The 27,752-nt window shown below is 38.7% G+C and overlaps 1 protein-coding gene across 1 annotated transcript in view; it reads left to right on the forward strand.

Annotated features, from left to right (window-relative positions):
- The window catches only part of gclc (glutamate-cysteine ligase, catalytic subunit), a 72,550-nt gene that overhangs the window by 26,106 nt on the left and 18,692 nt on the right, over nt 1–27,752 (forward strand). The window contains exons 5-13 of the mRNA XM_060821587.1: nt 5,095–5,208; nt 7,830–7,888; nt 12,900–13,036; nt 13,121–13,195; nt 16,281–16,397; nt 16,498–16,636; nt 19,924–20,036; nt 21,043–21,135; nt 24,239–24,343. Of these exons, the coding sequence (XP_060677570.1) occupies nt 5,095–5,208; nt 7,830–7,888; nt 12,900–13,036; nt 13,121–13,195; nt 16,281–16,397; nt 16,498–16,636; nt 19,924–20,036; nt 21,043–21,135; nt 24,239–24,343 (952 nt within the window). The remainder of the gene's footprint in view (nt 1–5,094; nt 5,209–7,829; nt 7,889–12,899; nt 13,037–13,120; nt 13,196–16,280; nt 16,398–16,497; nt 16,637–19,923; nt 20,037–21,042; nt 21,136–24,238; nt 24,344–27,752) is intronic.

The raw sequence follows: 27,752 nt of genomic DNA on the forward strand, positions 1-27,752 counted from the left end.
TCAGGTCTCGAAGATTTAAGCCACCTTTACGTTCCCGAACATCCTCTTCTGTAATGTGAACCATTTTAAAAATAAAGTTTATTTCTTTGCATTCTCTCGACTGTATTTCTTTCTCCACAGTAAAAGCTGATGGAAAACATTCATTAGTATCTCTCCTATCTCCTGGGGTTGAACACAAAGATGACCACCTTTTGATCTTTAAGAGACCTTAAGGCCCTGCCCTCTTTCTAGTTACCCTCTCGCTCTGAAGTTATTTGTAGAATTTCTTTGCATTATCCTACTATGCCAATGTTATCCTCTGCCTTCCTGATTTCTCTCAAGAATGCCCCTATACTCTTTATTGATTGAGATTCAATAGAACCAAGTTGTCTATATCTAAAATGTTCTCTTTTAATCTTGACTAGAATCTCTATCTTTAGTCACCCATTTGTTCCTTAAATCTTACCACTTTGCCCTTCAGTCTAACAGGAATGAAGTGCCTCTGAACCCTTGTTACTGAAGTCTTGTTACCACACTCTTGAACACCTCCCACTTGTCAGATGCCTTTTCACTTGCAAACTATCTACTCCAATCAATTTTTGAAAGTTCTTGTCTCTTCCCAATAAAATTTGCCTTACTCCAGTTAAAATTTTAACTTTTATGGAAGGCTTACCCTTTTTCATAATCACTTTGAAACTAATAGAATTATGATCACTAGACCCAAGTGTTCCCTTGCTGACACCTCAGTCACTTGCCCTGCTTTATCACCCAAGTGAAGGTCTAATCTTCCTCCTGGTAGGAGCATCCATGCATTGATCAAGAGCATTTTTTTTTGGTGAAAAATTTGTCAAATGTGCTCAGTCAAACCTTTAACCCTATGGTAGTCCCAGTCAATGTTTGGGAAACTTAAAATCCCCCATTATTACAAGGTTATTATTCTTAGATATGAGGTCTCTCTACATATGTTTCCCTATTTCTCTCTTACTGTTGAGTACCTATAGTACAATCCCATCAGTGATCTTTCCTTCCTTATTTGTATATTCTGCCCATATTTTCACTGGGCAATTTTTCAGAAACATCTTTCTTAGTTACAGCAGTAATATATTCTTTAATCAAAAATCCATGCCCCCTCCATCCTTGCCTGCTTTTCTATCCTTCCTACAGCATCTAAAACTCAGAACATTGAACTGCCAGTCTTGTCCATCTCTCAGCCAAGTTTCTGTAATAGCATTGACATCCCAATCCAATGTTCTTAAACATGCCCTAGGTTCATCGGCCTTACCCGAACTACCCCTTTATGTTAAAATAAATGCAATGTAGTTCTTCAGAGTTACTACATTCTCTCATCTTTCTTTTCTCATTGACCTGCTCTCCTTACGTTCAACCTATTCCATCAGTCCTTCCACTTGAATTCCTCCATTCACCCTCAATCAGTATAGAATGAGCAAACTTCCCTGGTAAGATATTAGTCTCTTTGCAGGTTAGATTAGACCCATCCTTTTTGAACAGTCATTTCTATCTCTAAAGACTTTTCTAATTATTCAAAAACCTAAATTCCTGAACAATGCACCAGCTCTTCAGTCATTGATTTTTTTTTTAAATCTCCTTTTTAACTTTTGTTCCTTCCCTCATTTGAGGTTGGCATTGGAAGTAAACTGGAAAATGCTACTTTTTAAGGTTTTTTTTAATCTTCTACCTAGCCTCTTAAATTCACTCTATATTGCTTTAATCTTTTCTGTTTGAAATGACATTTCTACCAATGCGTACAATAATTCCTGGCATCTCAATCTCACCTTTAACAACCTAAATTTATGCTGACAGCTGCAGAATTGCCTGTCTATGTCCTGTACAACAATAATCCTATTAAATTTTGTCAATCACTGCTTAAGAATTGTTCCAAATGTCCATAACTGGCCCTGCCATTTTCCTCAGACTATCCCCTTCAAATATTTCAAAAATGCAACATCTATTTGATAGACAAATAGATGCCAGAGTCTTTTGAAATATGTTCTTTCCTGACAGTCACCCATCTGTCAGATCCTGCTCGATAGTAACATTTCTAAATTAACTAGCCATTTCACTTTATACCTTTTTTATATGATCTTAATAACAACCACTTAGCTGATTTACTGAATAAAAACAATTCCTCTTCAATAACTTCCTCAAACAAACTTTTTGCTGACCACATTTAGGGCACTCAATGAAAACACAACTCTTTTTATGTTAAAATAAAACAGTTAGCTTGTCTTCCTAAACAAAAAAGTGAAGTAATCTTTTCCACAATTCTTGTTTTAAAACTGTCATTTTCCTTGTTGAATCAAAAATACTGGTCTAAAAAGATATGGTCTTTACACTGTCCAACCCCACACAATACTTGGTTACACTAGAGACAGGTGCAATGACTACATTTAACAGGCATCTCAACAGGAACATGATTAGGAAAGGCTTAGAGGTAAACACAGGCAAATTAGTTCAGTTTAGAAAACCTGGTTGGCATGGGTGAGTTGGGCTGAAGGGCTAGTTTTTGCATTGTGTACCTCTATGCTTCTGTGACATTTTGCTCTGGATTTCAATTGTCCATATAACTACAGGTAGTTCACAGAACACATGTTCTGGCATAGTGTTTGCTTATAATGTCATTAAGGAATTAAGGAACAGTATTTTCGAGAACATGTACCTCTGTTCGCAAGAGCATGATTCCAGTTGTGATCACTTTTTGTATGCTTTGTTCTGCGCATGCGCTGATATCTGCTCTGGTCTTCATGCTGTTTTGTGCATGCACCGATGTCAGCTGCCAACCGAGCAGCCTTCTGAGAAATACATGGAACAGCTTTTTGTGAAAGATTCAATACTGGATTATCCCTTTTGTGAAAAAATGGAGAGGCATAGTGACAACAATGTAGCAAGAAGCATCCTGCTAATAAAATGGCAGCTGGTGAACACAAGAAAGGCAATAACACTGGAAAGGATTGAGGGCGTCTACCTTTATACATCATGATGACCCACTGTCCGTGCATTAACAATATTTTTACAAGGTCCTATGTTAAATTTACTTGATAAATATGGCTTGTGCCTCATTCAGGCTGTGCTATACTTTTGTGTTAGACTTTTTTTGGTATTTTTATTTGAACGATTGAATGTATTTTTGTTAGTCTGCCTCTAACCCCACTTTTCCCATAGGCCCCATTATTTATATTATGTGCTTCTCTAAGCGAGGTTTTGCTGGAACACAATTAGTGTTACAGGAAAACTCTATTTACAATTGAATTATCAATAGCTATTAGAATGTATTTGTACAATGTGGCCTATGGGTGGTGCTGCAGAGCACATTTCATGAAATATTGTCTTAGTTGGATAAACACACACAATATTCCTGAAGAAGGGCTTATGCCCGAATTGTCGATTCTCCTGCTCCTTGCATGCTGCCTGACCTGCTGCGTTTTCCAGCAACAGATTTTTCAGCACAAATAATTTAATGTCACAGATCTGCTCGTAATAATTGTTATGACACTGGGTAAACTCCTGCTAACTAAAACCAATAACACAGAAGATTCACCCTGTGATGTAATCTGTTAAAATTCAGGATGCAAGGAACTGTCTCAAAAGTCATTTTAAAAATTGACAACTTTAATATTCTCTATTAGGCTTAAAATAATGACTAACAACTATTTAAAACTGTTTTCTCTCAAACATATCATTTACCTCCTCCACCCAACAAGAATAGCCCAATTTTTGAAAAAATCCTGATTTACAATTTATAGAAAAATAATCCCGTTTCAAAACCAGTCTGCTTTGCTAAGCTTCCTCTGTAGATTCTCTCTCCAGGTCCGTTTTGATGTTTTTTCTGTGCAAACTCCTTCTCCAGACAGGTACTGCTCAGAGCAGCATATATCTGTTGGTCTTTTGGCAGTTTTTTTTTGCGGCTCTGGCTAACTGTTTAATGTCTGATATTTATATCCCAAAATGTCAGATCATTCGATTTGATTTTAATATTATAAAAGTACTAAATTCAAACTTGTTTAGAGTTTGGTAACTTGGGGCTTAATTTAAACTTGACAAGTTTTGAGAAGATTTGTAGCTCAGGTTGAGGTTCTGGATATAGGTTTGCTCACTGAGCTGGAAGGTTCATTTCCAGACTTTTCATCACCCTACTGAAGATGTTACCTAGTAGGGTGACGAAATGTCTGTAAACAAACCTTCCAGCTCCGCGAGCAAACCTACGTCCATAATTTAAACTTGCTAAATTTGAATTTGTTTTTGTCTTATGGCAATCCAACTCTAGCTGTTTCGACCAAATGTTAGATTGTTACCTTGTTCCGAACTCACTGCTTCTCTAAGTCCTTGCTAGCTTTTCAACTATCTTAAAGGTACAACACACCCATAACTACTTAATACAATGCGAATGTCTGAACAAAGAATTCATATTCAATTTCATATTTTAGAAACATTGCTGTGGAGATTCTTCAATTGCATACAAACTTTAGCTCTCACTGATCTCTTATCATACGAAATAGGAGCAGAATTAGGTTATTTTACCCCTTCGTGTCTGCACCACCATTCAGTCAGGTAATGGCTGATCTAGGGAGAAGCATTTGTTTGCCTGTACTTTTCAGCATGCCCCACATTAACCCTCCACTCATTTGTCAATCAGAAATCTGTTTGACTCTGTTCTAATTTGTCCCATGGTGCACCCTCCACTGCTGTCTGTCCAATAGGATTCCAAAGACTAATGACCCTTTTCAGTGAAGAAATTCCTCCTCACTTCTGCCTTAACTGGGAGACTAGTTTTAAAACTGTGCCTCCTAATTTTGATTCCCCATGAGGGGAATATTGTCTCATCTACCATGTAAAGCTCCTCAAATTTTAAATGGTTCAATAAAATTACTCAGTAGATTTTAGAAGAATGAGCAAGGTTCATGTTTATCCTACTTAACCTTTTCCTCAACACAACCTGCTTCATCCAAAAAGTCACCGTAGTGAACTGTTTCATGTGTTAAGTGGTTATGACAGGAGCAATACTATCACTACTACTTGGTGGTAGAGAAGAGAGATTAGATGTTGTTCTGTATGTTTTTGCGAGTTTCTAAATTCATTTGAGGAAAAAATATTTTCCAGACTGGGATGTCATCAGTTCACACAACCTGTATATGAGCCGAAACCTGTTGAAAGTGGAGCATCTAAATCACTGTTTTTCCCTGATGAAGCAATTAACAAACATCCAAGATTTAGGTGAGTTGGCAACTATCCTGATTGTGAACAAAATTGTGGCTATTATTGTAAATGTGCCTGTATTTTTAGTACAATAAGGTGATGTCAATATGTATATAGATCATACTGTATCACAGTGAAGTTTTAATTTGATAGCCTTCCTCCTTGTTTAAGCACTTGTGCAACACAGCACCACGATATAAATGTCTGAGATGGACCTCTGCCACCCACATTTGAAAGTGTGTTTACATATTTTTCCATTTCAGTTAAGTTTGTTTAGAGTGCAAAAATTTTATGACCAAGTAGTTGCCAAATGATATCAATATTGAGGTAGCTCTGTGAAGACCAAACTGTTTAGTCACCGGTGAATTTTTCCTGTAATGTCAATTCTCAACTTTAAAACTCTGAATTGTTCAGCATGCTTTGGTACTAAACTATCTAGCTTATCTGTTTTCTCTGCATTTCAGTGATACTTTTCATATTCTAAACAGTGCTGCAGTCTCCCATACCAGGGCAGCTTTCCTATATTGTTTAGTCAAGTGTGGCTTCTTCTATAGGCAGTAATGTGGTGTTCACCTTGCATGAAAGCTCTTGGGCAATACCATCTTTCTTTTAAAATTTGGTATTACCTGGTATGTGGAGGAAGCACCAATTAGTGCTGAATTATTATTGGAGCTCTCTTTTTGCTGCTTAAAATTTTGTTTGGTTGTAACAACACTGCTCTACATTACTCTTATGAGGGAAATCCTTGGTGTATTTTTGCACATTCAGGAAGACTACAGCTTGATGTTGCTTTGGAAAGTTTTAAAATAAACCTCGTTCGGATTTTAAGGGTTATCTAACTATATTTGGGGGAGCAGTAAATCATAAGGGAAAAAGATGTATTGGATAGCTAATGTAAGTCGTCATTTTGCACAAATTATCTAATCTTACAGGACAGAAGGGCCTGTGTCATTCTGGTGAAGTAATCCCCCATATACTACTCTAAATGGTGGTGTTTTCTCCCCCAAGGATTTCTCCAAACCACCTTTTGAAGTTTATTATTGAATTTTGCTTCCATTTTGACAGTGCATTTGTGAAACTTTTAAAATGTAGTGAATTCAAATCCATTTTTTTGGTTGCAGATCCATTGCTCAGTGGAAAGCAAATTCATAAGCTGCTTAAAAAGGTCCTCAAAATTTTGCACATTCTTAACAAATCACCTGTTCCCACTTCAGATGACTGTGTGGAGTTTGCACATTCTCCCATGTCTGTGTAGGTTTTCTCTCACAATCCAAAGATGTGCAGGTCAGGTGAATTGGCCGTGCTAAATTGCCCGTAGTGTTAGGTGCATTAGTCAGGGATAAATACAGGGTTGGAGAACAGGTCTGGGTGAGTGACTCTTTGGAGGACCGGTGTGGACTTGTTGGGCTGATGGGTCTGTTTTCTTACTGTAGGGAATCTAATTATTTCTGCTTTTTAGATTCCAGGACTGAAATAATTTTTCAGCATCCACTCCATAATGTTGACGTCTTTCCTAAATTGTGGTGCATGGAAATAAACACAATACATCTGCAGAGAGCTAACATATGCTGTGTAAAGCTTTAACAGAATTTATTCTTGTATCCTGCCTCTGAACTTCATCAAGATGACTGCTGTGTAGCAGTGCAGCATGTGGGTTCCTGCTTGGAGCTCACCTGCGCATCTGCTTTTGCTACTATTCCCTCCTTTCGCTACTTTGTTTTTTTAGTTTAATTTACTGACCACATATTTGAGGTGAGTTTGCATAGTGGGGAGGGCAAGCCCAATGTGGCAGTGAGAGAGGTCCCCAATGTCAATGGCATCATCTTGAGCGGCGGTGAGAGCAGGAACGTGCTGCCCAAAATGGCCAGCAGCAACAACGGGCAACTGCTCCCAAGTTGGAGGCAGTCTGGGGTAGCAAGGTGAGAGTCAATGACCTGTGGCAAGATCAGGAACATGCAGCCTAGGGCAGCAGGTGATGTGACCAGGAAAGTGCAGCCCGATGCTGCCAGCAGCGAGATCCGGCAGCTGTTCGTGTTGGAGGCAGCCCGAGGGGGCTGCAGGTGAACGCCAATAAGCAGCCTTAAGGCAAGAGCAGAAGCCGGCTGTAAGGTGGTGAGAGCGGGCGGCCTGGGAGTGGTGAGGACAAGGTCAGGCCCTTGTGTGGGGTGAGACACCAGCATGGCTATATGCTTACGGATTTTAGTGTTGAACTTTAACTGTTTCTTTGTTTTTCGAATACAGTGTACATATTCCCACCAAAAGCTAATCTGAAGTTGGAAATATCTCTGATTTTAAATTGCCATATAAAGCAAATATTATCCTCTTCAATGCATTTTATTGGTCTCTGAATCATTATATTCAAAATATAGTTAATCTCAATTTGAATATCTCCAGAAGAGTACAATATCATTCCCTCCTTCAAAGTCTCTATTTGATTGCTTCAAACTGAGTTCTCTTTCTCAAATTGTATGCATTTTGACTCCTGGCTTGCTTTCTCTTGAACAGCATTGAAATGAGCTAATTTTTGCACTAGAATTTTATGAAATTCAAAAATACATAGTTCAGGGACTTAGTAATTTATGTACAAATATTTTCATGATCCCATTTCAGTTTCATCTTTTTGGATTTGTTTTCTTCAGCACTTTGACAAGGAATATTCGGCACAGGCGTGGAGAAAAGATAGCCATTAATGTCCCAAGTAAGTAAAAATTATTAGACTACTTTGAGATTTTAAGAGATTCTCTTGCTTCCACTCATGATTTTCTTCAGGCTTGTTCGTAAAATTAATTATTTGATGTTTGATGCTAAATCAATGGGACCAACGGCTGTAAAAGATAAGAATGGAGTATCTGTTCTCAACATGCACAAGATGGCTGCTGGAATTTGCCCATACACGTGTGTCTGTGATGTCTGCCGGCTACAAATGGAGATGTATTGTCAGTAGGCATGAATGGCATTGAGGCTTTTGCCTACGGGTAATGGGAAGCATGAGCCCGTGTCTGCACTTTCATATGTATAGCTGCCGAAAAGCAATTGAATGAAGTGTTTGGGCTGTGGGCTGAGAGCAGGGGTTTAAGGCTGTCATTTGTATAGTGAGGTCTTTAAACTGTGGGTTCACAGGCAACTGGAGCAGTGTTTGACCTTTTAAGTTAAACTCTAATCATTCCAATAGGGCAAATAGCACTTCTTAAGTCCCCTACAAAGTACATTCTGCTTTGGTATCCTGTAAAACAAAGGCAGTCATTTGCAGTTACTTTCCCACTGCGTAAAAGTGGTTACTGAGGAAGAGACCTCTTTTATGGGACACCTCACGGGTGTGTGATATTTTTTGTTTCCACCAGGTGGGTTTAGGTGGACAGTTTGCAGCAATTAGTGTGGGAGGCCAGCTAGGAGTGCACTGTAATATTAGAATCTAGCACTAAATGAGAATTTCAGCTGCAGATGAGCTAAAGCAGGGGTGAAGTTAATCTGTTTTAGACAAGATACAAATAGGTGGTCTTATTTTATGGTATGAATGTGAGATTAGTTTATCATTGGTTAGGTTTGACACTCCCAGTTGTGAGTTGACTGAGTTATTAACTGGGGAACACTGTTTGGAAAAGTGTGGACAAAAATAATGTCTTCAATTTTCCCTATAAGTGTGGGGGGGATTTTTTGCCCATCAATCCTGGATGTTAGTTGAGCAGTCTGATTTTTAAAGACAATTGAGGAGTAATAATGTGCTAGAATATAATAATAGAATAGATCCTGACACCAGTTTACGACTCGAGTGAGAAGAGGTGTCATTGCGAGTGATTTTTTTTTTCCCCACCCCAGCTGTGATTGGTTGGGAGTAGCTCCACCTGGCCTTAGGATGTTAGAGAGTAATTAGACGAGGATAAAAACGTAGATATGAAGAGCATGCATATGCTGTATTTGGCCCTTTTGAGTCTGCTTCACCATTCAATTTGATCCTGGCTGATCCTCTGTCTCAATGCTGTATTCCCACTTTGTCCCCGTACCTCTTGTTACTTTCAATATCGGGCATTTAGCAGTGTCTGTTGTATTTTTTCAATGGCTTAGCCTCCACAGCCTTCTATAAATGCAAATTGAATAATTTTGACTGCACTTGTTGAGTACAGAAATGTTTCTTCACTTCATTTCTATATGGCCTATCTTGTATCCTGGGGCTGTTACCCAGTCCTAGAAAAATAGGAAAAGGTGGAAGAGTAGCTCTATTAATTAATGTTTACGTTGATACAATGGACATTACCGCAGTTCTGAAAATCAGGATGTAGGATTACTGTATAGAGAGAAATAGTTGTTAGGAAATCGCATGAGAACAGTTTGTAAGCTCCCCCTAATAGCAACCAGACTGTAAGACATGGTATACCAGAAATAGGAGTGGGATTTATGAAAAAAGTATAGCAATGATCATGTGTGACTTTAATCAAGAAACAGATTGGACGAGTCAGAATAACAAAGGTAACCTATATTAAGCTCAAGATGTGTACAGAACAATTTCTTAAAGCAGTATATTTTAGAGCCATTCCAAGAGTAGGCTACGCTGGATCTGGTACTGTGTAAAGAACTAGGATTAATTTATGAACTAAAGATACAGGCATTATATTATAATTTGAATTCCACATTCTGTTTGACGGAAAGAAGAGTGGATTGAAGGCCCTTGTTATAAACTAAAATAAGGGCAATAATGAAGGTATGAAGACAGAGCTGGCTAAAGTGAATTCGGAAATTGGATTATGGATAAGTCAGTAGGCATGCAATGCCATGCATTTTAAGGAGATATGGGTAGTTTTCGATTTAGCGGTTTGCCTTAAAAGGATCAGTGCTGAGACTGCAATTATTAACAATTTATGTTAATCATAGAGTCTGTGCTGTGTGGAAAGAGGCTGTTCAGCCCAACAAGTCCATAGCAACTCTAAAGAGCATCTAACCTAGACTGTCTCCCCTAGCCTATCTCTGTAACTCTGCATTTCCCATTGCTAATCCACCAAATCTACATGTTCCTGGACACTATGGGCAATTTGGAGATCTTGAGAACTACAGATACTGGATAGTCAGTGGATTAAGAGTTGAGCTGGAAAAACCACAAGTCAATCAGCATCAGAGGAGAAGGGGAGTTGACATTTCAGGTCGAACCTTTCATCAGGACTTTGACAAACATCTACTGCCCTTCTCTGCTGCTTGACCTGCTGTGCTTTTTCCAGCGCAACTCTTTATCCACTATAGATAGTTTAGCATTGCAAATCCACTTAAGCTGCTATCTTTGGGCTGTGGGATGAAACAGGAGGATCTGGAGGAAACTCACAGTGACACTGGGAAAATGTGCAAACTCCCCAAAGACAGTTTCCCTGGGTCCCTGGTGCTGTGAGGCAGCAGTGCCAACCACTGAGCCACCAAGCTGTTTAATGATTGAAGGAAGTAAATGCTCTGGTTGCTAAATTTGCTGACAAAAGGTAAGTGGGAAAGTTATTGCAGACAGAACATAAGCAGTCTGCAAAGTGATACAGAAAGTTTAGGTGAGTGGGCAAAAACCTTGACAGCTAGAATGTAACATGCAAAATATGAACTTGTGCACTTTTGCCTTGTTTTCATACTTCTTGTCAGAAACGGGTACCAAGGCAGATTTAGGGTGATTTACATATAAATCAGGTGTTTGGAGGGGTTATATCCATTATTAAAAAAGAACAATATAGCGCAGGAATGGGCCATTCTGCCCTCCAAGCCTGTGATTTTGCCCGTTGATACAAAAACTGTGTCTTCACTTATAGGATCTATATCCCTCAATTCCCTTGCTGTTTCATGTGTTTGTCCAGCTGCTGCTTGAATGCTGATGTTAAGACCATACCCCATAGGAGTAGTAATAAGGCCATTCGGCCCATCAAGTCCACTCCACCATTTAATCATGGCTGACAGACATTTCAACTCCACTTACCCGCACTCTCTCTGTAGCCCTTAATTCCTTGCAAGTTCAAGAATTTATCAATCTCTGCCTTGAATCTCTTCCCGGTCTCCACTGCACTCCGTGACAATGAATTCCACAGGCCCACCACTCTCCGGCTGAAGAAATGTCTCATTTCTGTTCTAAATTGACTTCCTTTAATTCTAAGGCTGTGCCCTTTTTGTAGAAAAGTTACCTCTCATGTCTTTTAAACTCTGCTCCCTATCACCTGCACCTTGAACCTGTGTCCCCGAGTAATTGAACTTTCCACCCTATCCGTGCTATTCACAATCATAAAAAATTTTATCAGGTAGGCCTCCCCACCAATCTCCAGCATTCTAGACATTAGTCTATCCAATCTTTTCATAGCTAAAATCCCCATACCGGGTAACGTTCTGGTAAATATTTTCTGTGCCCTTTCTAAAGCATCCATGTTCTCCTTGTAGATACCTGCTTGACAATGTTGGCTTGAGGCTCAAAATGTTTTATTGGCAAGGATTCATACAATAATATCCAGTGTGTTGCTGGCAATATGTTCCATCAGGAGCTCTGGATGTGGGTGGCTGAGGTTGGGGGTAAGAGAAGGGACGTGTGGTTGCAATGGAATATGTGGAAGAACTAGTAGGCAGGAAGATATTTGTGATCGGTAAAGCTTCTTTTATATTTTTGAGCAGTTTCCGGTGGTGAAATGCAGAATATGTCACTTAAAAGACCAAATTGTATTTAGATGCTGTATGGGACTCTAATCTGTCGGAAGTAAGATTCTGTCTCTTAGACAAGAATACTGTTCAACTGCTTTTCAATCCATTCCAAACTTATAGCTAGACAGTAGTAGAAAATCAGTAATATTAATGTTATGCATCATTAATTTCCACCTTTCCACCTAATCTTTCCTGTCTGAAATTAGACAAAACTTAACCTATTCAAAGAAATGATTAGATAAAATGATATTTGGTAAAGTCTGGTCAGAGCACTAATGCCTTTTATTTTATTGAACTCGCATTGAAAAGAAAATCCAAAATGTGACATTCTACATTTTTTCGTTTTTATTTGATTCAGAAGTTGAGGGAAATCTGATGCCATGGGTTAGGTTCCTGTAATGTCATCTCCATTCTCCCCTCAATTGTGTGATTCTTATCTGTTCTCTGCTGAAACACATAATTGTTAGAGCAGGGATTCTCTGCTTATCTGCCTGCCGAGCAAACAGCAGACTGAGCCAGATTGAGCCAGGAACTGGCTACCAGGACTGTATTTGCATGCTGTTTCTTTGCTTCACTAAATTGGGTGTTTCTTAGACATGTCTTATCCAGCAGCTCTCTCTGAATTTTGATAACTTTGAAATTTATGAACAGGTGCTTGTTAATGTCAGCTCTTGAATAAGTCTTAGATGAGTTTTTTTTACATAGGATTTATTAAAATGAATAATTTCTCATCATGAGCTTTCATGCTGGAGCATGGCAAAAATGACTGACTGACTGGATTTTGATTGAAAGGCAAAAAGCTCTGCCATATTTTCCCCTTCCACCAAACAAAGTGTACTGCAGTCTTTTGTGGCTTCTTGCTGTCTTGACTAAGATTAGCTAACTGTAATTTAATTTTGTGATGTCTACTTTATATACCTTTTTTAATGTTGCATATAATCCACTAAGCCAGCAAGGATCTTCTGAATTCCAAAAATATGGATTTGAGCTCAATTTCAGATGCATATCCAATGGGATGCACATACTCCATGGGAGTGCTTTCAGATTTAATTTCTTTTCCTTTGCAGTTTATAAGGACAGATGTGTTTCCTCTCCTTTTGTTGAAAAATTTGTCAATGATGATGGTGAAACAGCGAGAGCAACAAAACCTGATCATATCTATATGGACGCTATGGGGTTTGGTATGGGCAATTGCTGTCTTCAGGTGAGTGTCCAGTTGCAAGATTTTGTTCATTTAACTTGTCATCTTTTTTTTATTTTCTTATGTTTTCTGCATCTTTTGCAATAGGTGACATTCCAAGCATGTAGCATCTCGGAAGCCAGATATCTATATGATCAGCTTGCCACAATTTGCCCTATAGTGGTAAGTGCCATAAGACTGAGTTTGTTTGGTTTGAGTTTAATTCTAAATTTTAATGTTCCTGATAGTAACACTGCTGTTGATAACTGGAAATGTTCTTAATGGGGAGTGTCCTGAAGTACAGTCATAGAAAACCAACTCTAGCAGATGCGTAAATCCAGAATTGCAAATCTTGATACTTTGAGTTTGAGAGCCTCTGAATAATCTGTATGCAATAAAAACTGGAAGAACTGCAGTTGCTGTAAATCGATCAAAAACAGCAGTTGCTAGAAAAGCTCAGCAGGTTTGGCACCATCTATGAAGAGAAATCAATTAACACTTCTGGTCCGGTGACTCTTCCATAGAACTGGTAGCAAGGAAAAAGTTGGTTTATACGCAGAAGATAGGGGATAAGGAGTAAACAATAGGTGGTGATAGAGGCCAAAGAGAAAAGAACAGTTGGACAGATAGGAGTGGATAAGGATTTGGCTCGGAGAGTGAATAGCCATTAATGGAGACTGGTAGTGGCTAACAATAGCTGCTGTGTAATGGCAGACTGTGATAACAAGGCCTGCTGTGTGGATTTGGAGGCGAGGACATGAGAGTTTAGACCCTAAAATTATTGAAATATGTAGAGTCTGGAGGGCTGCAGGTTCCCCAAGTGGAAAATGGTGTTCTTCCAGCTTGCACTGAGCTTTGCTGGAGCACTGCATCAAGCCTGCGCTCGATATTAGCTAGGCAACTGGAAGCTCGGTCATTTTAGCAGATGTTCCACAAAGTGGTCACCCAGCATATGGTTTACTCCCCAATAAAGAGGAGACCACATTCTGAGCAGCAAATGCAGTAGGCGAGATTGTCAAGTGCAAGTAAAGTGCTGCTTCACCCGGAAGATATTCCTGGGGCTTTGGATACGGAGGAGGAAAATGGGCAGCTGTTACATCTTCAGCGATTGGATTGGAAAGTGCCATGGGGCTGTGGGAGATTGTTGGGAGTGAAGGAAGAATGGAGTAGTGTGTCCAAGAGGGAATGGTCACCGCGAAAGGTGGGCATGGGATGGGTGGGGAAAGGAATACGTATCTGGTGATTGCATCTCACTGGTGATGGCGTCTCCCTGGAGGTGGCGGAAATGGCAGCAGTTGATGTTCTGGATGTGAAGAGAAATCGGAGTTAACAGTTCTAGTCCGGTGAACCTTCCTCAGAACTGATGGTAGCTCGGAAAATGGTGGTTTGTATGCAGGAGATAGGGCGGGGGAGGGAGTACGGGTAAACAATAGGTTTCTCTTCACAGATGGTGCCAGACCTGCTGAGCTTTTCCAGCATCTTCTGTTTTTGAATCTCTATGCCATATAGTTCACTGTTGCAATTACCCTTTAAAGAAATTAGCACCCTTCCAATCAATAGTTTTCATGTCTGAGCAATTTGGATCTGGCAGCAGTCGACGGTTTATTTCTTAAAAAGTTAGCAATTTATTTTTTGTTTTTTGCTTTGCTTTAAGTATTTAGAATTGATAACTTGAGTTTACATAACTGAAAATTACTGCCAGAATTTCTGTTTCAATAGTCCTCCCAGTTTTTGTTTGCCCCATTAACTGACTTGGCAAAATATTGACATTCTTATAGGTACCAGCAACCTTGCAGTCTCTTATTCAGCCTTCTCTACTTGCATGAGCTTCAACAAAGAGTTTTAACAAGATGTTTGACTTGTAGATTTGTATGAACCTGAACTTGTCTATTGTGATTTTATAGAAAGGAAACGCAGTGAAGAGCTTTGGCCATAGCTTAATTTTCTTTCACGTTGAACAATGTTTTAATCTTGATTTTAGTGATGCACCAACTGTACTTAATGCTATTGGGTGAGAAGAAAATCAAATCCTCAATTGTTTTAGTATAGCACATTGGGGAGTTTATAAATGTTGACTGTATTGCTGGTTTGTCCTCTATCTTCCTGGTGGGAGATAATTGCAAAATGTTTTTAGTTGCAATAGATCATACTTAACACTAAGTGGGAGTATAACATCAAGCAAGAACTTGTGTTTTAAATAGATTCCTTCATGCTCTTTGTGTGTCCGATAAAATGATGGAGGTATAGGTACTGTTGGAAATATTCTGGATAAATTAATGCAATGAGATTAACTTATTGAATCACTTTGTCATGCTGATAAAACTTAACGTAAGTATTGTTCTTGGCTTTTTCCTCAACTTTTTATAACTAATATACCTTTTATGAAATGTAAAACCTTAATTTTATTTTTCATTCCTTTGTTTTGTATTACGTCAGCTTTTGTGGGATATCTTAAATATCTTTTCATAGCTTTTTTTAAACAAACCATAACTTTTGGATTCTGACCAGAGGTCAGTATGAAATTGTATAGACAAGTAGAGAAGTGTGTTTATTAAAAGTGACTTTAATAGAGAGAACTAATATTTTGATAATTGTCAGGTACTTCTGATTTCCATCTCTATCAAATGAAAATCTGAACTAGCCTTAATATTTACTGTTAAACCACGCCAATTCAGTTCAGTTTAATAACATCACTGCTGAAAGTGACGGCCATGTCAACATTAAATGGCAGTTCATGCAAACTGTATTGTTTTACATCTTTTTTTCACAAAAGAGCCTCCTCGGTCTTCTGGCAAATGTTAGTTATTTGTTTTGTAGATATACTCGAAAACAACTCTTGATGATATCTAACATTTTAACATTCTTGTCTGTTAAAATTTACCTTGTGTAGAAACTCATGAAGTTATTGATTCATGTCTAAATGTGCATGAATGCTAAACCCTAGAAATTGGGTTCTTTGTTTCAATTTGATTAATCCAAACTTCTTCTTCAAAAGTGGACAAGGAGTATTCATAATTGAGGCCATATACCAGAATCTTTAACATTCTTGTTAATACATGGCAAAGCAATAATTAATAATTATGACTGACTAACTTAATGTTAACATTTGACTTGATTGTAATATTCAGATGTTTATTTTAATGTAAGTATATAAATAAAATTTGTTATCTTCATTGCATAAAACCATTCGACTGGCAAAAATTATAGAATATTCACTAATGAATTGCAAATTCTTCCCAAACGCATTTAAATGCAATTTTTCTTCCAGATGGCTTTGAGTGCTGCTTCACCATTTTATAGAGGTTATGTGTCTGACATTGATTGTCGCTGGGGTGTAATTTCAGCCTCTGTAGATGACCGAACCAGAGAAGAAAGAGGTTTGGAGGTAACTAACATGAGAATTCAGAGTTAACATTTTGCTTATTAATCTGCACAGCAGGAACCTTTTGCTGGATAACCTTATACTGTGCTTATTGCAATTGTAGCCTCGCAAGCACTGCAAATACAGGATCAGTAAATCCAGGTATGACTCCATTGATAGTTACCTGTCGAAATGTGGTGAAAAATATAATGACCTAGAATTAACAGTCGATGATGAAATCTACAAGCAACTTCGAGAAGGAGGTAATAAACGATGCATTAAAATAAAATCTGGTATTACATTCTGTCAACTTCCTAAATACGAGTTGCCTTGTGTTGATATGGCGTAATTGCAGGCAATTAAGGCCTTTTATTTGTAAAGTACTAATAAATTTTATCCTAGTACAAATGTGATGCTGCCTTTTAACCCATGCAACATTTTTGTAGCAGTTATGTTCCAAGACTTAAGTGTACAAGCGTGCACGATATCTACACTCATTTTTCAAGAAGAAATCACAAGGTGTTGTCATAGAATCATAGACTCCATACAGTGGGGGAGCAGGCCATTTGGCCCATCGAGTCTACATTGATTCTTTGAGCAACATCCCAGCAAGACCTCCACACGCATGCACGCATACAGTAACCCTGCATTTCCCATGGCCAATCCACCGAATCTGCACATCTTTGGACTGTGGGAGGAATCCAGAGTACATGGAGGATACCCATGCCAATACAAGGAAACACAGGCCCCTGGTGCTGGGACAGCAATACTAACCACTGAGCTACCATGCCAGGATTTGATTTTGTCAGTATTTGACTTTTAAAAGCAGAACAGTATCAGTTTGACTCCTCTGCTATCTGAATATTGTTGATTATGTCCTCTTCACAAACTATAATTGTATCCAGTTTGAGGTGTAGCAATGAGTTATTTAACAAATTTCCATGGACTAGTCATCATAAAACAATTCCTAATTTTTAATGAACATTCTTTTATAAACCTTTGTCATCCTCCTGCATGTTTTGTGTCCATTTCACCGTCAATTTACTGAGCTTATTTATATAGGATTTTGCTTCATGTAATCTAGGCATTAGTTTCTCCCAAATGCTCTCTTATTTAAACAAATTTTATTTGTACAGTATGAATTTGTGCAGATTATCTTATTTCCGAGGATGCCTTTGTACAATAGTACTATTAAGATGGTTGTAATGATTGAAAGATTTTCAAAAATAATTGCAGTAAAAAACATGGCAGAATACTTTTGTGTTTTTAAAATAGTCTTTTTGAACAGTGTAAGGGGGTATTTGGTGAATAGCAAGAGAGACTGGTATTTCATGTAATTTTTGTTCTGCATATTTGTGCATCTTTCCACATCCACTGATTGTTCCCCTTCTCCTCCCACGTACCCAAACAAGCCTACTTGTGCTCACTTCCCCTTGTGCACTTGCTCATTCTTGCTCCAGCTCCTTTGCAATTTCTGCAACAAATGTGAATAATTGAATTAATTAAAACATACAGTTGCATCTGAATTTCATCAGTATTCTGTAGTTCAATTTGTCCCCAACTTCTCCTTTTACTTTACCACCTGAATATTGCATTTGACCTGGACTTTTTCATGTACTTTAATTATTTAAGGTGGTACATCATTCAATCTGCAAAACCTTACACTATAAGTAACTGTCATTCCATTGCTTCACTTGGTCATTATTATTTCTGAAATGTTGTAAGTATGGATCATAAGATACAGGAGAGGAATTAGGCCATTCTGCTCCAGCAATTGATCATGGCTGTTAAGTTTCTCAATCCCATTCTCCTGTGTTCTCTCTGAAACACTTCATCCCCTTACTAATCACAAGCCTGTCTATCTCTGTCTTAAACACACTCAATGACTTGGTCTCCACAGCCTTTTTCAACACAGTTTTACAAATTCACCGTCCTATCACAGAAGAAATTTCTCTCCATGTCAAATCTAATAATGCATCACTTCATTCTGAGGCTGTGCCCTTTTTTTTAGATCCTAATTTCTCCTAATAGTGCAAACATCATTTTCTCCACTGTCCAGGCCCCTCAGGTTTTCTGCGTTTCAATCCATTCTCTCTCTCATTTGTCTCAACTGCCAGTCCTGAACTGCTGCTCATATGACAAACCCTTCATCCCTGGGATAATTCTTGTAAGCCACCTCTGGAACTCCTCCATTGGCAGAGCATCCTGCAACATGGGGCCCAAAACTGCTCATGATATTCCAAATGCAATCTGACCAGAGCCTTATACCGCCTAAATTTCTATTCTTTTATTCTGGCCCTCTTGAAATGAATGCTAACATTGATTTGCCTTTCTAACTGCTAGCTGCTCTGTATGTTTAATTTTAAGTGAATCCTGAACAACGAATCCTAAGTCCCTTCGTGCTTAATTTTCAAACCCTTTCTGTGTATTAGAAAATAGTCTACATCTCTATTCTTTCCACCAGAGTGCATAACCTCACACTTTTTCCCACATTTGTATTCCAATCTTGGAATTTGCTGCTAATTGATTTTTCCAGTTCCCCTTCTCATTGAAGTCCCTTACTGTAATAGTGCCTTTGTTACATATCTTACCTGTCTCATGACTTATTTTCTTCCCCATGTCCTGACTGCTGCGAGGAGGCTTGTATGTAATTCCCATTAGGGTTTTTTTTCCCTTTGCTGTCCCTCAACTCTACCAATGCAGATTCTACACCTTCTGACTCTAATCACTTATCGCTATTCATTATAATTTTATTTCTTACTAACAAAGCAACCCCATTCCCTCTGCCATGTCCTTTTTGATAGGATGCAAATGCTTGGATGTTTAATTCCCAGCCCTGATCTCCTTGCAGCCTCATATCTTTGCCCACATTTGTATCTGCTGATTTCAATCTGCACTGCAAATTCTTTACCTTGGTTTGTAAGTTGTGTGCATTATAAATGCAACACCCTTTAGTCTACAATAACTGGCCCCCTTCTCATAGTTGTCCCTTCTTTGCTGTGTCTGAAGTTTGAGACTTTCCATACTGTCTTATTACTTGTTCTGGAAACTTTAACATTTGCTGAACCCTCATCTTGGCCTCCTACCCTCCCTGGTTTAACTGTGCCCCTCTCCCCTAGTAGGACAAGCCAACCAGAGATACGCAAGTATGTTCCTGGAAGCCTGGTTTTCAAACAAAGGCCATCGACAGACAGAGACCCGGTTGCAGAAAAAAACCAAAAGCAACACACACTTTGACAGACCAAACCTCTCAAAAAACCAAGCAGGACAGAACAGCGCTTCATAGAAGTCACTCTGTTACTGAGTATGGTAATGAAATGTCTGCACGATTACCCTGCAGCTCAGTGAGCTAACCAACTACCTCATCGACAACCTGAGCTACAGATCTTCGTGGGAAGCTTTTGTGTTTTTGCTTAATTAGCACCTCACTGCACTTACTGTCAGTGGTTGCCAAATATGGGACAAAAAAATTGATCATGATCATGTGTTAATCTTAATGCTTGATCTTGTGTACCGAAGAAATATTTTTGAACTTTGAAATGTTTTTCAGGTATTGATCATCTTCTGGCACAACATATAGCTCATCTTTTTATTCGTGATCCTTTGACACTGTATGCAGAAAAGATAAATCTGGATGATGCAAATGAGTCTGACCACTTTGAGGTAACCTACAATATTAACACTAGCAACATGTTAGGTGATGAGGCATCTTTGAATTGTTACAGTTAAACTACTGAGACTGTTCTGTAGGTGACCAGAAGTGCTCAGACTTGAACCGTTTGCCTTTTACTTGTCCTAGTTTTTACATTGATTTACTTAGTTTTTCATAGCAGATATAAAACTTTATAGGAGTCTAACTTTTAGCAAATCCATTGAACTGTCAAAGCATTGCATCCTGAAAACAGTATTCAGCAGCCAACCCCAGTACGGCAGTGTTCACCGGTGAGGATATTTAGCATTTTCATGCAGTGAGGAAGCAAAGAGCATTGTTGGGGGTGGAAAAAGTGGTGAGCACTAAACCAAGAAATGCTGGCCATGGCATAGGTAATCATTTCAGGTACAACTTGTTTTAAAACAAAGTTGTCCTGTGATACAACTCGAAAAAGTATGACCACATAATTTAACACACTCTGCGATGTTGTAAAGTAAAATATCACCTTGACTGTTAATATTAGAGTAGTCCTAGTAAAAGCTTATTTTTTTGGCATTGATTTTGTGCATTAACCAGAAAGAACTCAACTGAAGTTAGATTAGATTACCCACAGTGTGGAAACAGGCCCTTCGGCCTGACAAGTCCACACTGACCCTCCACAGAATAACCCACCCAGACCCATTTCCTTTATACTTACTCCTGACTGCGCTTAAGACTGTGGACAATTTAGCATGGCCTGCACATCTTTGGACTGTGGGAGGAAACCCAGGCAACACTGGGAGAATGTGCAAACTCCAAGCAAACCGTCACCTGAGGCATGAATTGAACCCAGGTCCCTGGCGCTGTGAGGCAGCAGTGCTAGCCACTGAGCCACCGAGCTGATCGTGATTCAGTCTTGAGTATTTAAGCAGTCAACAGACATCTTGTTGAATAAAATGTTTTGGGAGTATAATAGGAATTGTATGGTTTACGAAAGCTAACTTAAAAATAATTCCTTGTGCAATTGACTACCTATAGAACATACAATCCACAAATTGGCAAACCATGCGATTCAAGCCACCACCCCCAAATTCTGAAATTGGATGGAGAGTGGAGTTTCGACCTATGGAGGTAGGTGCTGTAATCATAACAAAAGAATTGTATTTAGTTTAAATATGGATCATCATGGCAATTTTCTTGTGTTATACATATTTTTTAAAAATTCTGGTTCTTTAATGCCCTTGAGGGAAGGAAAATCTTGTCCTTGCATGCGTCTGGCTTAAATGTACCTTCAGGCACAGCAGCATGGCTAATTTTGTCGACTTTGACTTTGCCTGGCATGCCATTGAGTTCAGGGGGAATTAGAGATGGGTACCAAATGCTAGTCCAACCAGTGACATCCAGAAATTTTTAAAAAGTAGTAAAACATCTTGTGGTCGAGTTCCCATTTCACGTTTGCCACAAATTATGCTGTCTTTTCCAAGTATTCCCCTTTTCTGCACCCAAGCTTTAAAAAGTGCTTGTTATATATGAGTGATAATTTAAATGATTAATACAGCTGTGCATTATTTTATATTGGTGTCAGCTGATTTTAAATGATTGAAAATGACAAAGGTCAGTTGATTTGGAAAAACTAAGTTCTTCAGTATTGTAAAAGAGAATTCAAAACATTCACAACCTGTCAAAAGGACTGATTATTAATTTTTGTATCCTCACCAAATCCATGTAATTGGTGGGTTCCTAGCAATTAACCTGGGAGATTGTCCCAGTGCCAACAAATGCTGTGTCCACAGAGTACATTTTAAGGGGATAGACTTTTAATTCCCTATGGGTTAAAAGTTTACGGGAAGCAGACAGGAAAGTGTTTTAGCATCTGTATGCTTGCTCCATTAAGGTCTCGCTATTTTGCTTTGTTTCAGTCTCTGATCAATTCCTGCAGGTGGAGTGCTTCACTTCGACTTGTGGTGTTTGAGTCACCATAATTGTGATTTTTGTGTTCTTCCTAAGGGTAGCATACCCATGTAGCAACCTTGTGCAATTTCCTTTGGCAGTCATACCTTGCTGCCAAGGAATGGGGAGGTAGATGGCTTGTGTACTGATGTCTTAGAAGCGAGAGTATAGTTTTTCTTTTCTCTAATCTTTCCCAAGTTGCCCTGATGAATTGCAGTACTTAAGCTATAGGTCTCAACTTTTCAGTGTCTGCACAATGTGATTCTGTAAAGTAGGCATTGGGCCCCAGGCATTTCAAGTGAAGGCAACACGTTTTTGAGGCACGCGTTGCAGATTCAAATTGAGTGTCACATTTTGCTTCTGTAGCAGTAACAAAACAATGCTAAGGTTTTGCACTGGAAAAGACATCCAATTAAAAGTCACTTAGTCTTAATGTAAATAACTACCGGGCAGAGTGCTTACTCCAAATTAGAGGTGACCCAGATTGCATTAATGACCAAACTATAAATTTTAAGCCTCATTCCATAAGTCTGATAGTTGCACGAATCAGAACCCTTTCATAGATAATTGGAGGAACCAGAGATGGGCAGATTGCCAATGTATTTCATTTTTATTTGGATCTCCATTTTGTTTGCTTAGCTAACAAAAAGGAACAACTGTTTTATCAGATGCCTTGTAGTATTGACACTCCTATCTATGATTCTTCCCAAATTATTGCTTTATTTGGGGGGGGGGGGGTGGTTAAGAAATTGAGTACTCTGATCAAAGTTTTGGTTATTGTGTCTGCTCCTGATCATTAGAGCAATTGAAAGTAATTTCAACTATCCAGCCATCTTCAGGGCCCTCGGGACTTATTTTTATATTTCTGTTGAAGTACCAAGTTATTGAAAAATTCTGATCCTCCCAACTCCTCTGTTTATCCTAATTCTCATATACTAGTGTTATTTGACTAGATCTGTCTAATCAACTTGTTCAGATATGTATGACTGCTTTATCTGAAACTAGACGGGACTTGATCCTAGCCCTCCCACCACCAAAGTGCCTGTATTTCTGGATCAATTACATGCAAAGCCCATCAGGGGCAGTACAATAACAACAAAAGTGAGGATAAGGAGGGGGAGAGTTAGAACTGTCAGAGGAAGTGGTAGAAGTGGGTACAATTGCAACATTTAAAAGTCTCTTGTACAGATACATTGATAAGAAAATTTTTTAGAGGGTTATAGAAGGGCTTATGCCCGAAACGTCGAATTTCCTATTCCTTGGATGCTGCCTAACCTGCTGTGCTTTAACCAGCAACACATTTTCAGCTGTGATCTCCAGCATCTGCAGACCTCATTTTTTACCCGAGGATATAGACCAAACACAGGTAAATGGAACTAGTTCAGTTTGGGATATCTGGTTGGCATGGATGAGCTGGACTGAAGGGTCTATTTCCATGCTGTATGTTTCTGACTCTATATAAATAGTTCTGAGTAACTAGTGTTTTCCCCCAATTAGTTTACTATCTCTGTTGAATTAGTAACCACTAGTTCGAGCCCTCTAAAAGCATATATTATATGGACATCTATCATACTACACTATCAACTCAATGACTTGTACGTATTGAGTATCAGTGTTACTTCCTTTTATAGCTGGCACTGAACCTTAGAATGCATGTGCTCTTTTTTTCTGACCCCTGGATGAATCATATGTTTTGCTTATTAGGAAATTCAGGATTTGGAGATGCCGGTATTGGACTGGGGTGAACACAGTTAAAAATCATACAACACCAGGTTGTAGTCCCACAGGTTTAATTGGAAGCACACTAGCTTTCGGAGCGACGCTCCTTCATCAGGTGATTGTGGAGGGCTCGATCGTAACACAGAATTTATAGCAAAAATTTGCAGTGTGATGTAACTGAAATTATACATTGAAAATTATACAATTATATATTGAAATTATACAATTTTTCAATGTATAATTTCAGTTACATCACACTGCAAATTTTTGCTATAAATTCTGTGTTACGATCGAGCCCTCCACAATCACCTGATGAAGGAGCGTCGCTCCGAAAGCTAGTGTGCTTCCAATTAAACCTGTGGGACTATAACCTGGTGTTGTATGATTTTTAACTAGGAAATTCAGAATTCCTTCATTTTCCAACAATAATCCCTGGCATATGTAAATTGTTGCATTACCCCATATTAATAATAACAATGTGCTTATCGCTAGAGTTTCAGGCAAACATGGCGTCACATAAAAATATAGTTGTTTACAGGAATTTTTTTGAACATTCCATTTGCAGGTCCAATTGACAGACTTTGAGAATTCTGCATATGTGGTCTTTGTTGTGCTGTTGACCAGAGTAATCCTTTCATACAAGTTGGATTTTCTTATTCCACTCTCAAAAGTAAGTAGTTCCTCCAACATATTGGTCTATAAAGTATATTAATTATATTTATAAGCAAGCACAAGATTATGAACAAACTAGACTCTTGTTAGACTTGTCCATTTGCATCCAGCATAATTAAGTGGATAAAAGCACCTAAGAGATGAGAAAATTGAACAATGACCTACATGCAGCATGTCCTGTTACATGTAACATCCTCTTTCTGCAGAGGATTGAATTTTCCATTGCGAGCTGACCAAAGGGGGTGTCTATGTATATTTATTACATTATAATAACAGTATAAAATCAGATTATCTTTCAGCATGATAAATGTTATTAGAATTTGCTGCAGCTTAACTGATGGTTGCTTTTATTTTATTTAACTCACCACCTTCATAGAATTTAGGATGCATGTTTTAATATTCTCATTCATTTACGTAACAGCTGTATGGAGTGTAGCTATCCACTGTCACTATTGGAGAGCTCAGTGATTCAGTTTCTACTGTTTTCTGGGGAAGATAATTTTTCAGTCTAACAACCCTCTGGAAATCAATCCATCTCCATCTTTTAAGAGGTTTAAAATCTGTCTCCCCAACCGCCAGCATATCAGAAAACAGCTTCTTGGTGTCCCCCTCCTGTCAAGTCCTCTTAACCTTGTATGTTGAAATAAGTTCATCAGTAACAGCTGTGAGGCAAGCAACTTATCCGTGGCGGGAATGTGAGTAATCATCTACCTGTTGCATATGTGTCTGATCAAAAATTGCAAAAAAGCATATTGAGAAAGTTTTCTTTGAAGTGTTATTGTTGTCAGTTTCAAAAACATTGATCTTTTAGGATTCAGAGAAACATGGTGTTGATGATTCTCAATGTAATTTGGAGATAAATTTGAAGGAGACATGAATGACATTTTTAGGGTCTTGAGATACATGATATTGAGGAAGTGCTTTTAATTTGAACTCTGAACTAAAACTGAGGTGAAGCATTCACAAATAATGAATCTCAAAATTGGAGACCAAATTAACTTTTGCCTGAGTCTTGGCATTGGCAATACTCAATGATTTTTAAAATAAATTTCTTGTATGGTCTATTTCTCTTCAGAACCCGGTTGAATGCTGAGAAAGTACAGATCAAATACTGCTGAAAGTTTTTATGAAAATTGTACATTTTAGAAGGAAAATACAATCAGGTCTGATGTAACACGATAGCTCTGTTCTTGTGCAATCTTGCACTGTAAGAAAATCACATAGTAGCCATGCCATTTAAACTAATGGGGCTGGAAGTGCATTATAACCAATACAGGTAACGAGGGTTCGTGTACTACAAATAATGGTCTAAATTCTTCAACTTGCATTGAAGAAACACATGTTAAAGCAGAACTGACTATGGTTAAGATTAAGTTGGGTAAATTGGTTAAATTTTCTTCTCTTGCCAAAGATAATAGGAAAGGTTTTTGGAACTTTCAGAAGCTGAAGGACTCTGGGCATTTATCACTCTACATTCAATTGTTCTAATCTGAATTCTATCATGTTTGTATTATAATTTCTAGGAATGCAGCTTCCATGTTGTGTTGCTTAAATGTGAAATTTTTCAAATGTATTTTTGGCAAGTTTTCAATTCCAAGATACTAGCTGTATCAGTGAATATAAATTTGGCTTCCACTTAGATTCAGCCATTCAGAAGATTGAATGACAATCTTCACAGTGAGCAGAATTATGATGGTCGGTCAGGGTGCACTGGATTACTTAAGCCAAGAGGTGATGTGTTGATGCATTGGTATGTTTTCAGCAGCAACTGAAGTGAGGCATTGGTGATGTCGGGTGTTGGTACAGAATGGGAATACACGAGTTTATGTCGGGTATGTTCAGACTGATTTCACCTTTTTCTAAGTGCTTAATAGGGAGATAAATGGAGTTAAGGACAGGAGAGAGAAACTTGTGATTGGGAATAAAAATAGTTGTTTCTGTTTTTCCAGTATTTAAGGATCATTTTGAGAGACTTTTAAGATATGCACATGAATGTGCAAGGAATGGAGGACAGTGGACCATGGGCAGGCAGAAGGGATTAGTTTCATTTGGCATCTTGTTCAGCACAACACTTGTGGTCAAAGGACCTGTTCGTGTGCTTTGTTCTATTTAATTAGAGAATAAGGCTAAGCAACAGAATTAGGCCATTCGGCCCACTGTCTTCTACCTTTTGAGCCAGAGTCAGAGGGTGGTGAGAGGCCTAGGGGGCAACATCTTCACGCAGGGGGTGGTACGTGCATGGAATGAGCTGCCAGAGGAAGTGGTGGAGGCTGGTACAATTGTGACTTTTAAAGGCATCTGGGTATATGAATAAGAAGGGTTTGGAGGGATTTTGGTGGGACTAGATTGGATTGGGATAGCTGTTCAGCATGGATGAGTTGGACCAAAGGGTCTGTTTCATGATGTACATATCTGACTCTGCCTATATGTTTTTCAACTCCATTCCCCTGCCTTCTCAGCCCATGATCCCCTTACTAATCAAGAATCTCTGAATCCCTGGCATGACCTCCACAGCAATGAGTTCTACAGAGTCAACACCCTCTGACTGAAAAAAATTCCTCCTCCTCCTCCTCAGTTTTTAAGGGGTCATCCCTTCATTGTGTGGTTGTGTGTTTGGGTCCTAGTCTCCTACTAGCGGAAATGTCATCTTCATTATGTCCTGTCCAGCCTCTTTCTTTTGTGTTTTTAATCCTAAAACTATGAAGACAATAGGAGCAGAAATTAGGCCATTCAGCCCATTGGGTCCTCTCTGCCATTCAATTATGACTGAGTTTCTCAACCCCATTCTCCCACTTTCTCTCCATAACCCTTGAACCTCTTGAAGATGTTTTTCCTTCTCTCCAATCTAAAAGGGTCTTCATTTTACTCCTCAGGCTGTGCCCTGGGGTCGTAGTTTCTTGTACCAATGGAAATATCTACTCTGTCCAGGTCATTCTGTATTCTGAATATTTCAATTAATCCCCCCGCCATCCTTCTCAACTCCATAGAGGATAAACAGTGTCCTGAAATGTTCCTCATAGGTTAAGCTTTTCTTTCTTGGGACCATTCTCATGAACCTAAAAAAAAACCTCCCTACCCTCATCCTTCTATACTCCATTGAGTACAAACCAAGAGTCAACAGCTTCTCATATGACAGCCCTTCATTCCTGGGATCATTCTTATAAACCTCCTCTGGCCCACCTCTTGCCAACAACTTCTTTCTTTATAACGTCCAAAACTGTTCTTGACTATTCGGAATGTAGTCTGACCAGAGCCTTTTATATCGCCATAGCAATATATTTCTGCTCCTGTATTCTAGCCCTCTTGAACTGAATGCTAATATTACATTTGCCTATAATTTATCAGTTGTTTATTTGAGAGGGGAACAGTATCTAAGGAGAGATGTTGCTAATATGAGCTATCTGGAA

This window comes from Hemiscyllium ocellatum, chromosome 3 (genome assembly GCF_020745735.1).
Source record: "Hemiscyllium ocellatum isolate sHemOce1 chromosome 3, sHemOce1.pat.X.cur, whole genome shotgun sequence".
NCBI classification, from domain to species: domain Eukaryota; kingdom Metazoa; phylum Chordata; class Chondrichthyes; order Orectolobiformes; family Hemiscylliidae; genus Hemiscyllium; species Hemiscyllium ocellatum.